Genomic DNA, 16068 nt, shown 5'->3' with positions numbered 1-16068 from the left:
TTCCTAACTTAAATATGTCCTGTTCATCGATCAGGATTTCAGAGTTATCCTGGGATCATGTGTATACCATGGAGTTAATTTTAAAGTAGTAATTTTAAAATATCAGGTTCATGTTTAGTAAATTTGAGTACTGGTAAGTGACTTACACTTAAGATGTAAAAAGTAAATTACAGTGCCAGGGCACAGCTGAGACCCGGTTTTTATTGCAACTTGCAATTCAGCATCATGGATTTTTGGGTTGTGAAATCAAATATTGCTGACTTTGAAGCTATTCCTGCTGTGTGAGACTTCTGCGCTCAGAGGAGTTTTGTCTTATTGTTTGGCGCAAAGCTATAGGCCAAGTACCACAGATCCTCTTGGTTGATGGGCTTCAAAAAGTTCTCTGTTCTAGTTAACAAAGCTACCGTAATACCAATGCAACCTATTCTGAGCATCATAATTCATTTCAGGAGTATGAAATTGATAAAACACTGGGCATCAAAGGACCAGAAGATGTTGCAAAAATGGGAATTGCAGAATACAACAAGAGTTGCAGAGGAATTGTGATGAGGTACTCCCAAGAATGGAAAGTAAGTTCAATATAGATATATATTTACCCTCTTTCCCCAGAGCAATGGTTTCAAAGCATCAAACATGTTGGTATGCAGGTCCCCTTTCTTCCCCTTCATTCTGTATGCATGTACTTATTGACTGGGATTTGAAAAACTAGGTATGGCTAAGAGTTGAACTGTAATCTCTCTCTCTCTCAATATTATATCACAAATTGAGTTTAAAATTCTGTTTTGCTTCCAAAGTGGGCCATGTAATTTGGTGGGATGCTGTTCAGAAAACACAAATGTGAAGCCCTATTGGGCACGCAGAACCTAATTGCATGATTTAAATCCTAGCTGTTAAAAAGAGATCTGCCAATCTTTCTTGATGGCCATTCTTGTTTAAAATCTGTTTCTTGAGGAAGGTGTATATCTTTTAGCAATCGAAGAAGTAAGAGGTAGTGGCCATGAACTATAACCATGAATATGAAACAGGGTTCACTAAGCTGTTACAGAGTCACAATTTAATATATTTGCAGATCAGTGTTACAAGACTTGGACGGTGGATTGACTTTGACAATGACTATAAAACTTTGTATCCAGAGTTCATGGAGACTGTGTGGTAAGTTTACTTTGGTTTTCTCACTGTTCACCATAAGCCCTGCCTCCCCTTCCACAGACTATCTTTCCTGACAGGCTTTTTGCCAGTTGATTCAGACTCCTGGCACCATGGAACTGAGTTTATTATAATTAATGGCAGTCTGTAATATTTTTTTAATGGCTTGTGTTTTTTTATTGTTATGGAAGTCTTTTTAAATAACTTGTAAGCTGACTTGGGCACTTCTTAAATAGAAAGGCAGAAAGTATGTGTAGGTTTCACGCTGTATGGTTACTGAAATCTTGATTTTTGTTGAGATTGTCCTGGGCACTAGGAAACCAATTATGCTGCAGGTCAGGTGCTGTGATTTTTCTGATCCTATGAAAAGACAGTGCCCTGCTGTGCTGCACCAGGTGAATGAAGCACTGTCATTTGATATTGTGTAGCCTTTTGGAGGTGCTGAGAAATGTAATGCTACATGAGATTCTGCCTATTAGAGGCTGAACAATAGAGCAGTGTAAAAACAGTTCTGATGTAGCAAAACATCTTTATGTGGTCTCTGTCACTGCTGGATAATGAGAACAGTGTGAAAGTGAAGGAGAAAGATGGCTGAGTGTCAGCTTTCAATATCTGAACTTTTTATGTATTTCAGGCAGTGTGTTAAATTCCTTTATGACTTGTACTAGGATACTGTTGCAATTGACCTTGAATTTTTCCTCTGTGAGCCCAGCAGTGTGTAAGCATTATCTCTTTCCAAAGTCTCAATCTAGTTCAGAGTTTTGCTTCCAATTATGACCAGTGGGTTGATGCTGGGAGGCTTAGAAACAAGCAGAGCTTGAAGGCGGCAACCTTTACCTGTTTGTGGTCTGCAGCACCAGATCTTTGCAACCACACTGCCTCTGAACTTGGAGGTTGCATTTTACTGTGACGGCTAATAGTTCTGAACTTGTGCTTTGGTGGAAGAACGTCCTCCTTTGCCCCTCCTCTGCATTTTCACCCTCCATGCGCTTCTGTTCTTCACACTTTATTTTCATATTAAATATGTCCATCTATCCCTGTTCGCCACACACATCCCACATGTCGTTAGAAGCTTGAGTACCCTCAGGCAAGAAGGTGGGCTAGACATAAATATATAATAATAATAATTGTATTCTCAGTTGGAAGTTCCCCTTTAAGCTACCCCACACAGCTACTTTGCAATTTCATCTTGTAATGAAAGGTGGTATAGGTTCTTTTTAATAATAATAAGTAATCTGATCCATATTTGCTTCCTATGCTTGTCGGGGACTGGCAGGGCTCCATAGAGTGTGTAGTGGAAGCAGTGGACCAGGCGACTGACCCAGGAGAGGGGACTAGCATTTTATGGGGTTTTATGCCACTTGCAAGGCAGAAGCCAGGGCAGGGGGAGGAGGGAGAGTCAGGGCAGTCTGAGATGGAGGAAGGCATGCATGATGTAGCGGAAGAAGCAGGTGGCTGTTCAGCTCACATATGGGTCAGTAGACTCCCCACCTTCCCCCTCCCCACTTTCTCCTAGAACCAGGAGGGACTTGAAGCAGGAAGTGCAGCAATGATTTCCATGCAGGAGAAGTCTCAGTTTGCAGGTGTGTAACCTGGCAGGGGAGGGTATATAAGCTGGAGGAGGGGAGGGGTCTAACTTTTGATGCAACTGCTCCCCAGAGCTCAGATCTGTGGGGGACAGTTGCTTAGTGTTACCTTGTCTACACAGGAGTGAGAAGCAACCATACTCATGTGTGGGAGAAAAAAAATAAAAGGGAACATCCAGGAACATCAGTGTAGGAGATAGCTAACCTGCTCCCTGCTCTGGTTACCAGAGTTGTTATTTCAAGCCTTCCACTGTCAATAAACAGCATAGCCCAATCCTAGATTCTTTTTCTTTATCATGCTAAAAAACTGTTACATAATGCAGATGCCAGCTGTTCAAAGGTGGAAAAGTCAAAAATAGAACTATGTATTCCTGATGGCTAGGCTTGCCTAAAGTAGTCTTGCTTTGCAGTGATTCTGAACAGTAAAATTACTAAGCAAACTATGAAAAATGGATTTTGGATGATATATTAAGATAACAGTCTCACTGGTCTTGTAGTGCTCTCTCTCAATATTTTCTTGAAGCTTTGGTTAAGTTGTATTTTATTGCAGTAGACAGCACTTCACATATTTACTTGCCCACTCAACATTGAAAACGCCAGTCTGGCTCTCAACCTTGCAGCTGCAGGTGATTGGTCCTAAAATTGTGCAGTGATCCCTGCTTTCCCCCCAGCTCCGAGTTTGGGAGGAAGGTTGGTAGTTGCTTAGCCATGCAAGGCCAACCAGGCAGGCTTGCTGCATTAGGGCCAGGGTCTGAAAAAACTTATCTGTTGTAAATAGAATTGTATCTAGATAGCTGAAATTAATGTAAAGTAATAACAATCTGCCAATACTGATGGAGAAGGGACAGTAATGCAAGACTGGAGGTATATGTGCCCGGAGGAATATGTGCCTGACCTTTCTAGAAAGTTTCCTCACTATGCTAGGTGCCTTAACTTGTTTTCAGAGTTAATATGATGAACTAAGACTAATAAGTGTGAAAATTATCTTTAGCAGGCTTGCTATGAAGCAGATCCCTATGATATACTTTTGAACTCCTGAAGGCAATGTCTTTAAAGCAGATTAGTTAAAATATAAAAATACTTGATATTTTTGTAACCTTATGTCTGAGCTGAAGAGCCTTGCCTTCCACAAATGTCCTTGATTGTTTTCTCATGTAAACCATGTCATCTAGTCCACATATCCAGTAGTCCTGTACCCCAGATGTTGGCTTGGATCTCTTCACTGGATTGCAGCCTGATGGTAAGAGCTGTTAGACAGTGGAGTAGATTCTCCTTCATCAGAGGTTTTTAAGCAATGGTTGGATGGCAATCTGTCATGGATGCTTTAGTTGAGATTCCTGCCTTGGTTGAACTCAATGATCCTCAGGTTCCTTCCAACTCTACAATTCTATAGAAATTAAGAAAATGCTAAAGAATACCTACCCCTGCCAATTGCAGTTCTCTAGTATATATCTAATATCCACTTCCAAAAAAATATTGAGTCTCTACAACAGGGTTGCAATTACTGATGCCTATTTTAATTCTGTAGCATGGAAATCTTGGCCATTAAATCCTGCCGTCCAGTCAGCGCTTCCCTGCGTAGTTTTGCTTGGGGCTGACCTGGGCAGGAAAACAGAGTCGCAGCAGTCCTGCCGTCCGTGTGAGATAGAGGGATAAATCAAGTCCAGAGACAGTTCGTTGCTATCTCTAAAAGTGTTTATTTACACAGCAATAAACCCATCAGAACTTTCCGGCATCTCTCCGTGCTAAAAGCACACACAGTCTCTCTGCTGCTTCTTTCAGTCTAAAGTGAAACCAACTTTCACAGACAAACACGGACAAAGCCTGTGACGTACGGCCCTGCGTCAAGCCCCTCCCAGATACAGGACACCAAGGAATTTTAACCCTGTAAACTCCAAACTCCACACCCCCTCTTGTCCTGCATCTGGGGGAAATAAGCAACAGTGCTCACCCCAAACACAGACCTTCACAGAACTCCTCATGCTTCTGGAAGGTTAACGGTTTTGTGAAACCATCAGTGAGGTTCTTGGTTGAGGGACAGTGTTTTAGAGCAACTAGCCCCTCACGAACGCTCTGACACACATTCTGAAAAGGTATGTCCAAATGTTTGGGCCTGGCCTTGAATTGCGCCGTCTCGGCCAATTTGAGGCACGGTTGATTGCCTTCATGCACCACGACGGGAAGACAATGTTCTCCACAGAGTTCCTGGACCAAACACACATAGAACTCCAGCTCTCTGCAAACCTCAGATAGCGCACTGAACTCAGCTTCAGTAGATGAAAGCGCTATGAGACTTTGCTTTCGGGATCTCCACCCAACTACTGAGTTCCCAAACTTCACCACTAGGCCTGACACTGATTTGCGGTCCTCAAGGTTAGCCCAATCTGAATCCACCCAGGCGGTCAGCTTGACACCACTCTCAGCTGACATCTTGAGGCAAAAGTCTTTGGTATCTTGCAGGTAACGTAGCACCCGTTTAATACCATTCCAGGCCTGCACACTAGGACTTGAAGCCTCTCTACTGAGCAGATTGAAAGAGTTCAGTATTTTCGAACACAACGCGTTCTACTTGCTGACATTCTTTCACGTAACCCGCCTCCATGGGTGTTCTGCAACCCGCACACTCAGACATCCTGAACTTCTCGAGCAACTGCTCAATCTTACCTTTCTGGCTGAGCAAAAAGCTTCCATCTCTTGCTCTCGTTATCCCTACGCCTAGATACGACTTGACATCTCCAAGCTGCTTGAGCTTGAACCGTTTTCCAAGCTCCCTAGCAAACTCCTCTACTTGTTTACCTGTCTGTGCCATGATCAAGATATCATCAACAAAAATCTGAGCAGCTTGCTGCATCTCACCTGAACCTTTAAGGTAAAGACAGCTGTCCTCAACACTTCTCCTGAAACCTAGCTCTTCTAAGGCTTCATTCAATTCTGGCAGATTGTCGTAATCCATAGATGGATTTGTGCAACCGCCACACGATGCCTGGCCCACTGACCTCAAAACTTTGAGGAGGAAGCATGTACAACTCCTCCTGGAGGTCTGAGTTCAGGTAGGCAACATCCACATCAAAATGGTTCACCTTCCAACCTCTCTGTGCAGCAACTGCTAGAAGTGTCCTCAAAGTCTCAGCTCTTGAGGTCGGCGAATAGACCTCCATGAAGTGGACACCCTTCTTCTGTGTGAATCCTCGGGCTACTAATCCAACTTTATACTGGGGTTCTCCAGCTTCTGTGGGTTTAAGACGGTAAACCCACCTGCAACTCACAGCCTGCTTGCCAGCCGGCAACTGTGTGAGTGAGAACACACCAAGAGACTCCATTGAGTTCATCTCCTTCTGCATCGCCTCAAGCCATTTGCTAGCTTCTTCCTGAGGCAACTTCTGAACATCCTCAAAGGATTCAGGTTCACATCTAGCCACACCTACCCACCCGCTAGTGGCTTCATACCTTTCTGGTGGCTTTCCCTTGGTTGACCTTGCTGACCTCCTTAGCATGAACTCTGGAACTGCGCCTGATTCACTTGGGCCAGCCACACCATCCCCTGTGTCAGAAACCTCCCCCTCTGACCTGCTGCGCCTTTTAGGCCTCACGGCTGGGTCTGCTGGTGAGGATGGCTCACTCCTTGGCTCAGACTTGACATAGACCTGTGGAGGGGTCTTGGGACTCCCCTTTGGAGAGGTTCGGAGCCTCTCCCTTGGAGACCCTGGCTCTGGACTCTGTGGTTGTGGACTGTCCACCTCAGCAACAGGTTCAGCTTCGTCCTCCTCCTCTTCCTCATCTGAGTCTAACAGAACTTCCGGGTTCCCGTGAAGACGTTTCCACCCACTCTGCTCGCAAAATTCAGCACTGCCGCTAATAAGCAGCTTAGACTGGTTTCCAGTAGGGTAGGTGAAACACCACGCCTTTGAGCCCGGCTCATAGCCAACAAAGATCATTTTCCTAGATCTTGGTTCACCCTTTCTGCGAGTGGCCTTTGGAATGAAGACCCAAGCCTCACAGCCAAACACACGCAAGAAATCCACTTTGGGTTTCTTTCCATGCAGCAGAAAGTAGGGCGTGTCTCCCACACTTGAATTGAACACCCTGTTCTGAACAAAGCATGCCGTCTTACAACTCTCGGCCCAAAAGCGCTGTGGCAGACCCGAGTCTGCCAGCATAGCATCCGCTGCTTCCTGTAGGGTATGGTGTTTTCTCTCCGCAATTCCATTTTGTTGTAGACTGTAGGGGGCAGTCAATCGATGACTGATACCTTTCTGTCTGAAGAAAGATTGCAGCGCAGAACCTGTGAACTCCGCCCCCCGATCAGATTGAAAGGAAACCACCCTGGCGGAGAAACACAGCTCTACCGCTGTGATCCAATCCCTGATCAGTGCAGCCGCCTCCCACTTGTGTTTAAGTGTAAACAGCCAGGTGTGTCTCGAAAAATCAGAACCAAAACATGCCTCGATCCACTTAAAGAAGCTACCTGCATCGGACCACATAAATCTGCATGAACCAGCTCAAAGGGTTTGCTGGTCCTCCTTTCTGACCTGGGATATGTGCATGTCGTGACCTTCGATTTTTTACAAGCTTGACAATCTAAGTATTTATCACATACCTTGAACCCACACCCAATTGTGTTCTCTGCGGCTTTCTTAATATATGACCACCCTGCATTTCCATATCTGCGATGCCACAAATGTAAACAATCATGGTGTGGTGGTACATTTGCACACTGCACTTGTGCTTCTTCAGGGGACTCTGCAACAGTAGCATCAGTGACAGGCATCTGCACCAGAAAGAGCCTGTCCTTCCCCTCAACACTGTGGAGCTTCTTCCCATCCCTGTAGAAATAACACATGTTGTTAGTAAACACCACATCAAAACCATCAGCAATAAGAGCTGATACACTTAAAAGAGAATGAGCAAGCTCGGGGACCACATAAGCTTGCACCTCATGATCTATAAAGGGACAGTACAAAAAACCAGTCTCAGTTAACTGTCTCTTAGAACCATCTGCCATCGAGACAAAACGTCCAGTTTTAACTGTCTTGCAATTTCTCAGGAGCCCACCAGATGGCACCAGGCTGTGGGTCGACAACAAGAGATAAAGTGGCGCTCTGGCTGTTTTCCAAGGTTGCCATGGCAACAGCCTCCACCTGACGGGCCTTCGCAGTTTCCCAGAGACACCATTGCAGCTGTGAGATGATAAGACGACTTGTCTTTGTTTTTCTCCTGGCCTGCTCCTTTCCCATGTCTCTGCTGGGAACCAGCCCTGGAACCGCCGCTTATCTGCTTTGTTGACATTCCTCTCCGGCCGGTGTCCTTGCCTTCCTGGGCCTCTAGCGGACAATTGCGGACCAGATGTGTGTTGCTACCACACCGATAGCATATTTTGGAGATGAAGCCTTTTAAACAGTCTTCACTACTCCTGGCTGCTGCCCCCCCGCTCCTTCTTGGGGTGCAGCCTGCGCCCTCCTTCCCAGCCCTCTGCCGCTTCGATTCTTCGTCAATTAGGCGCCTGCTAATATATTCCATCGTTAAATCGTTCGGCGGCATCGTTAGAACCAAGTTCTCATAACTCCTGTCCAAAGAGCTTAAAAGCGTATAAGCCTTAAGTTCGTCTGGGAAGGGCACATTGAGCTGACGCAGCTTGCTGAAGATAGTCAGCATCTGAGCAATGTGATCCCTTATCGGTTCCCCTGGGGACAGCCTCTTCTCAAACAGAGAACGTATCACATGGATCTTTGCCCCAACTGTGGTCCTTTGATGTATTCTAGTCAAAGTGGACCAAATTTGATGACAAGTACGTAAGCCATCAATATGAGGGAGTTGCGACGCTTCGATCGCCATCACCACATGACACATAGCCTTCTTGTCTTTCTTCACCGCCCCTGCAGCCCTCTCCACCTCTTCAGCTGCAGCACCGGGCTGGGCAAGAACTGGATCGGCTTGCGTACATTCCCATAGCTGCTTCCCTTCCAGCCAGTAGTACATGCGCTTACTCCACTCTTCCCAATTGGCCCCATTGAGTCTTTCGAAGGGGATATTGTAGCTCTCATGGCCTTGCTGTGGCTGAGCAGCAGCCATCTTCCTCCCCCCGGGGCTTAAGCGTACTCACGCGTTGCCAGCTAGCTGGTCCTCCAAAGCAGCCTCCTCTTGGCTCCGCTCTCCACCAGCGTCTCCCACTGCCCTTCCTGGCAGGAGCTCAAAACAGCTCAAAGCTGGCAGCCTTCTTCCCTCCTCACACCTGGCAGGAAACACGGAAGACCCATAACCTTTGGCCATTAAATCCTGCCGTCCAGTCAGCGCTTCCCTACGTAGTTCTGCTTGGGGCTGACCTGGGCAGGAAAACAGAGTCGCAGCAGTCCTGCCGTCCGTGTGAGATAGAGGGATAAATCAAGTCCAGAGACAGTTCGTTGCTATCTCTAAAAGTGTTTATTTACACAGCAATAAATCCACCAGAACTTTCCGGCATCTCTCCATGCTAAAAACCCCCACACAGTCTCTCTGCTGCTTCTTTCAGTCTAAAGTGAAACCAACTTTCACAGACAAAGACGGACCTACGTCAGGCCCCTCCCAGATACAGGACACCAAGGAGTTTTAACCCTGTAAACTCCAAACTCCACAGAAATGGTCACAAATATAACAAGTAAATGAAATACTGAACTAGTTCATACATAATGCTAAGCCAAACAGTGGCTTAGAACACTCCTCTTCTGCTTCTCTTGCTGCTGTGCTACTTGGGGTTGACCCATTGTTTGGCGTAGCATGTTGTCCACATCTGGGCTTGTGATTTATCTTACTCCAGGCAAATCAAGAACTGTAAAAAGGTTTTTTGTTTGTTTACGGCTTATGGTTTGTCTTGAGGAGACAAACTGGGGGCCTGTGATTTGGACAGCATGCTAGGTTGAACCATGGCTTAGCTTGGCAGCAGGAGGACTGAGCAAGGAGTGCTCGGCTGTAGCCTCGTCTCTGAGATCCTGCCTTCTTTCAAGTTAGCACCAAGGCACGATTCAGTTTAACAGTACGTGACATGTGAGCCATTGCTGGATCACTTGAAAGTTATTAATGTTACATTTCCTCTCTGAAAGATAGACATCTTGTAAATTCAGCTTTTTCTTGTACTTGCAGAATTGAACTGTCTCATTCTAATGGCAACACAAACATTTGTGAGCTGTAAAAATGAAAGATGGTGTGGGAAAAGAAAGAACACCTTTCCTGCACTTGGAAAAAGTTCCACAAGAGGGAATCGTTGACTTGAATTTGGCTTAGCAGTTCAGTCATCTGGTGATGCAGCTCCTGAATTTTGTGTGTGCATGACATTTATATCTATCTCCTCAGAGAGGATTTCCCCCTCTAGTAATAGTTACTGGTTTCTTTTTCTTTGGAATATAGAAATAAAATATAGCAACTTTGTATTTAAAAAATGTGCATTACTGTGTCTACTGTAATAAGAATACAGTATCAAACCAAAAGCTCATCTAGGTCAGATCTCTGTTCTTACAATGGCCAACCAGATCTCTGTGGGAAGTTCACAAGCAGCATGTGAGCACAAGACACTCTTCTGTTTGTGTTCCCCAGCATCTGGGATTCACAGGTATACTGCTTCTGATACTGAAAGCAATTTAGCCATTGTGACTAGTATACATTGGTGACCTAAATCCTCTTTAAAGCCATCAATTTTAGTGGCCGTCAGCACATTTTGTGGCATTAAATTCCACAGTTTTTAGCTACGCACTGTGTTAGGCCCAGCCCACCCATGAAGTGGGGTGAAGCTCCCACCTGGCACCAGTGCCAATTTCCACCAAAATCTTAAGCAATTTCAGTGCTTTCTTGCCAGAAATCAGTCCTGATACTGGCACTGCTTCCCTGCTAGTGGCCGGGGCAGCAGGACAGCAAAGTATTAAAGTCAGTATACCAAATGAGAGCATGACAAGTTACAGAGTTAGCCAGGTTGAATAGTGAATAGGCTCCAGGGTTAATAAAGCAAATACATTTTATAATTTATTCTAGGGTGACATAGCATCCTATAAATGCCCCTCCTGCCTTGTTAAGGGGGACTTCTGATTGTAAGATGAGAAGCGTTTCTGTGATGATTTCTCTTGGTGCTTGCAACATTTGTATTGTTTGACCTTAGAAATCTATAGCAACTTAAGATAGATAGTTTTCATTACCTTTTAAAAATTGTACTCCAATGTAGTTGCTGCTCTATGTTCTGTGCTTTTGGCCTGGAAAGTACAACTTGCATGATAAGATACCGAAGGGCAAAATGCTTTTTTTTTAAAAAAAAAGTTATTTACAGTAAACTCACCAGGGAGGAAAGTAGTTCTGTGCCTTCTTCTTACATGTGGTCAATTGACTTCTCTAATTATTATAATCTTTTAAAGTAAAACAAACTTGTTCTGTTTGTTTGCTTAAATTGCTATTTATTTTATTTATTTATTCATTTAGGTGGGTTTTCAAGCAGCTTTATGACAAAGGATTGGTATACCGAGGAGTTAAAGTCATGCCTTTTTCAACAGCATGTAACACACCCCTTTCTAACTTCGAGTCTCACCAGAATTATAAGGTATGTAGGCTTGTTATGTTATTGTATTTCTTTTTTTAACTGCCAGCCTGATCTAAAGCTGAATAAATATTTTAGATTCCTGTGCAGTGCTGCTGTTACCACTGGACCAAGTGGCATAAGTCCATCTGCCACCCTACATATGTCTAGGACGCCATAGGCCAGGGGCCTCCTAATGACTGTTAGTAGCAGCAGACTATAGTGTGCTAGAAAGCATTGCTCCAAATACCTGAAGCGGTGCCCTGTAGGTGCTCTGTTGCCCCCTGTGGCTCTTCAGCCTAACAGGTAGCATCTGAGTGGCTCAGCTCATTGCCATTCTTTTTTCACTCTGAGGAAGTTATAGAGTTAAAGCAAAGCAGTGGCAGGCAACTTTAGGCTTCCACAAACACCCTGGCCTGGCCAAGCTGGCTGCCGTGCCAACTGTGCCTGAAATGGTGGTGGTGGTAAGGCTGGGCAGCAAGTGCAGGTAGGAGAGTGGAGGAATAGATAACAACAAGAAGGCAGGCAGGGTGCATATGTATGCAAAGGTTGGGGCAGCCACAGCACCAAGGGTGCAGAGAGCAGCATCAGGTTGGGGAGAGCTGCACAATACAGTTTGCTTGGTGCCCCTTAAACCTGGCACTGCCTGTGCTGCTCTGTCTCATATTCTTGGGTGGGTAGGCAAGTATGGGCCTAGGATCTGTTTAGCCTACAGTAATGTACTCTGTGTGGGCTAAGGGAGCGGGTGGTGCTGTGGTCTAAACAACAGAGCCTCTTACGCTTGCTGATCAGAAGGTCGGCGGTTCAAATCCGTGCGAGGGATTGAGCTCCCGTTACTCCATCCCAGCTTCCGCCAAGCTAGCAGTTCAAAAGCACACCAGTGCAAGTAAGTAAATAGGTACTGCTGCGGCGGGAAGGTAAATGGCATTTCCATGCGTTCTGCCTTCCTTCATGGTCGTCCATGTACTAGTAGCGGTTTAGTCATGTTGGCCACATGACCCAGAAAGCTGTCTGTAGACAAACGCCAGCTTCCTTGGCCTGAAAGCGAGATGAGCGCCAAACCCCATAGTTGCTTTTGACTGGACTTAACCGTCCAGGGGTCCTTTACCTTTTTACCTTGTATGTGGGCTAATTTTGGTGACTGCTTGTACAGAACATTATAGCATCTTGCTCCCGTTGCATACTGGGCTCTTGCGAATTGTCCATCCGATCTGCACAGTCTTCAGTAGATTCTTGTAGTATGTTGAGCATGATGTGGATTTTGTGCTATATTTCTGTGGCCTGAGGATATGGAAACACTGACACCTGAGGTGGTGGATGGTGACCTCAAAGAGAGACTCTTTGGTAGTGGCATCCCTTTTGGAACATTTTCCAGACTTGTTTGTTGCCAACTATGTCATCTTCCAGCAAAATATTGTTTATTCTCACCGTTCTTTAAAGTTTTTTTGGGTTTTGACTGAGACCTTTTTAATCTGCCAGTTTATTGTTTGCTATAGTGTTGGATTTTTATAGTAAGTCACTCTAAGAACTATTTGTTGACGAGTAGTATAAAAAATATCAACTTGAGCTGCTGCTTCAAACCCATAATTTTTTTTAACCTGCTTGGGATCCAATAACTTTTTATTTTGTCCAGCTTTTAGGGAATTAAGGTTACTGGCACCCTGTTTGTATGTGTGTGTAGTTGGAATTTTGAAGCTGCTGCTGTTTAGATTTTAAATAGTTGCTTTTTTCTAAACAGCTGATTATTTTTAAATGTCAGCGCCTACCCCCAAAATGTGATGTTTTTAGGATTTTGTAATGCTGTAACAAATCCTGAACCTGAAGGATAGTGTAGACTAAACAAAGTAAATCTGCAAAATGGTATTAATTTCTCTTCCATATAGTGAACAGCACATTATGTGAGCTTCCAAGTAAACATAAGAATTGAGAATTCTCTGTTACACTCTGCTGAATAAAATGTGTTATGCTATCACTGGTTTTCCTGCAAAGTGTTCTGGAGTGTTTCAGTTTTTTGGAGTGTACACTGTCAAAACTCAGAATTCTGAAAACAGGCTTCAGCTAACTTTTAAGAGAACAAAAAATAACTTTGGTGGTTCTCTTCTTTAAAAAGTTTTTCCCCATTCTGTATGTGAATTCAAGAACTACAAAAACAAGTTATTTAACAACAAAAATGATGTTCTTAAGCTTCCTGGGGTCCTCTGAAATGCGTATTAAACTGAACACAAAGTGTGCACAAATGGCTCTTCCCTTGTTCTAACACAAAGCTTGTATTCCTGAGAAGTAAGCTTATTTTAGAAGGCAGTGGAGAAAGAAAAATAGCTCACCAGTATTCTGCAGCTGAAGTGTTGTTCATCCTGCAAAATGCCAATAAATGTTCAGTGAAAATTGCTCAACTATATTTAGTATTTGTTGAAACCATGAAGGTGGCTGGCAGCATACAACATTGCTCAGAGACTGAACAGAATTGCTAGCAGTTATATAATAACAACGGGAAAAGCATGCTTGTGTTTTGGCTGCTGAGTGAGCTTCATGCTCAGTGAGTGAACTCCCTCTGGAGCAATTCTTAGTTCTAACATAAATAGTGGCAAACACTAATGGAATTACCAGAGTTTACTCAGGGTGTGAAGAAGGAACCAGGGAAAGCTGGCAGTGCAAAAATTAATATATTGCAAGGTCTTCTGATGCTGTACCTTTGAAGATCGCTATCCACTGTCAAAAGTGCTAGAAGAAATGGGAGGCAGGGATGGAATCTTCTCCAGCTTAACAAGTTTTTAATCTGGGACTCAAACAGATCATTGACACTCACTTTATCCTAACCTTACCTGAGTCATGTGAGCCTGAACACTGTATAACTTGGCAAACAACTGAATATTGGAAATGAAAATGCTGTAAAAAAACCAAGAGGCAGATGGGGATAGACTGTGCTATTTTATTGTAATCATGTGAATACCCTGATAGGTTATAGGTAAAAGTACAGGGCAGTGCTCTTGGATTCATGTCAACCCTAAACTCAAGACATGTAGAATTTGAAGCAGCTCCATACAGATAAACAAAAATAGTTGTTTAATTTGAAGCTACAAATTGGCTCCATGCCTATCTGGAGTGTACCTCTGCTGTACCTCTCAGTAGAATAGCCATATTGTTTATATCTAGCTATATTGCTTGTTTTGGTTAACCTAGGTAATGGTGTTTTGCTTCCGATCTCCGTTTAAATAGTTAATTACATAAAAATCTGAATAGGTTGGTTTTTTAAAAAACAGGGCTATTTCTTAACAATCCAGTAGCCTATGGAGAAGATTGTTTTAAGAAAGATACTTGTTGCCATAGCCTTTGATAAATGAATCATGCTCTGTAATAAGTACTAAGAATATTGTTGGCCATAACAGTTTGCTTTCATTATTTGCTCCTTTGTGCACAAAAAGGTTAACTTTTTCCACGTTGCTTCTAACTTTTCTAATTCTGTATTTGAGGATGTCCAAGACCCTTCAGTCATTGTTACCTTTCCATTGGAAGAAGATGAAGGCATCTCTCTAGTTGCTTGGACGACAACTCCTTGGACTCTGCCTAGCAACTTGGCCCTCTGTGTCAACCCAGACTTGCAATATGTGAAGGTGGAAGGCAAGTGCAAAATATGCTATGCCGTACAATTAGTGCTTTCTTTGAGTGGTTTCACGTGCATGCTTACTTGCAAGTATGTCCCAGTTGGTTCAGTGGGGCTTGATCCCAGGTGAGCATGCATAGGATTGCAGTCATGGTTTTGCAAACGGCAACTTTTGTAACCAACCCATACAACATGTTTCTCCATCCTGTCCACCTGCATGTACTGCTGTATTCTAGAACAGCATGTACATTGACTTGACTTGCCTGGCAGCAGCAGGAGTTGTTTCCTTCAGTCAAATACGCAAGTGGCTTATTGCAAAGCTGATGTAACTTTTCACTTTTGTTCTGTCATCTTAATAAAAACAAAAAACCTGAAAGTAACTTCATGCTGTTGTCATAATAAATCTCAGGAAGGCAGCATAATGGGGGAGAGTACAATGGTTACATAAAGTGCTTCACTCCAAACTCCTGTAGCTTTTGTTTAATTTATTATGATTTATCTAATTGGTTTGCCCTCTGATTTACCTACCCATGATGATTCAAGCTGCCTTCTAATGCTAAAAGGATAATTGGAAAATTTCCTTGTAAGGGAATCTCTGGTGCGTCTTCTGCTGAGCTCCGTGCTGCAGGCTAGGCCAATTCCCTTCCAATAAAGATATCCTTTCCAGTCACAGCTAACCATGGGGAGCAACATGAGTGGTGCAGCTTCTTTTCAAGCATGGGTCTCTCTTGGCCCACAAAATAAGCAAAAATATGCCTGAGATGAACTCTGCACAGTCAACAGCAATTATCTAACTTGGTACATCAGTTTGCCTGGGCTGAACCCTGTAATCTGTTTTCAGTGCCCAGGCTGTTCCCTGGAAAGCATGGATTAAGAATATGTGAGATGCTGTTGAGGAGGTGCAGAGTGCATTCCCCTCACCAGGGATGGGGAACCTCTGGCTCATGGGGCTAATTAGGCCTGATACTGGTTTCGGTTCGCCCCACCAGGCTGTTTTCCCCAAACTGTGCCCATCTGCCCCACACCTGACTTCATACGTTGATGCCAGGTGGAAGTGTGCCTGCCAAGAATCTGAAGCCTTAAGTTGCACATACATATGCATATCATGTAGAGCTGTATTGATTCCTTCACAGAGTTGCAAATGAAGCACCCAGAGCTATCTCCTCAGCTCAGATGAAGCAGTTTCTGAAATTACTATCTCCCACTCT

The 16068-nt window shown here is 44.1% G+C and overlaps 1 protein-coding gene across 5 annotated transcripts in view; it reads left to right on the top strand.

Annotated features, from left to right (window-relative positions):
- The window catches only part of IARS1 (isoleucyl-tRNA synthetase 1), a 102985-nt gene that overhangs the window by 20984 nt on the left and 65933 nt on the right, over positions 1 to 16068 (top strand). For all 5 annotated transcript variants that reach the window (XM_083429080.1, XM_083429079.1, XM_083429078.1 and 2 more), the window contains 4 exons: positions 450 to 569; positions 1070 to 1152; positions 11166 to 11283; positions 14730 to 14877. In XM_083429080.1, the coding sequence (XP_083285206.1) occupies positions 450 to 569; positions 1070 to 1152; positions 11166 to 11283; positions 14730 to 14877 (469 nt within the window). The remainder of the gene's footprint in view (positions 1 to 449; positions 570 to 1069; positions 1153 to 11165; positions 11284 to 14729; positions 14878 to 16068) is intronic.

This window comes from Podarcis tiliguerta (assembly GCF_965153285.1).
Source record: "Podarcis tiliguerta genome assembly, chromosome: 2".
In the NCBI taxonomy this organism is placed as follows: domain Eukaryota; kingdom Metazoa; phylum Chordata; class Lepidosauria; order Squamata; family Lacertidae; genus Podarcis; species Podarcis tiliguerta.
The sequence above is the reverse complement of the archived record's forward strand: the minus strand, read 5'-3'. Positions and strand labels throughout refer to the sequence as shown.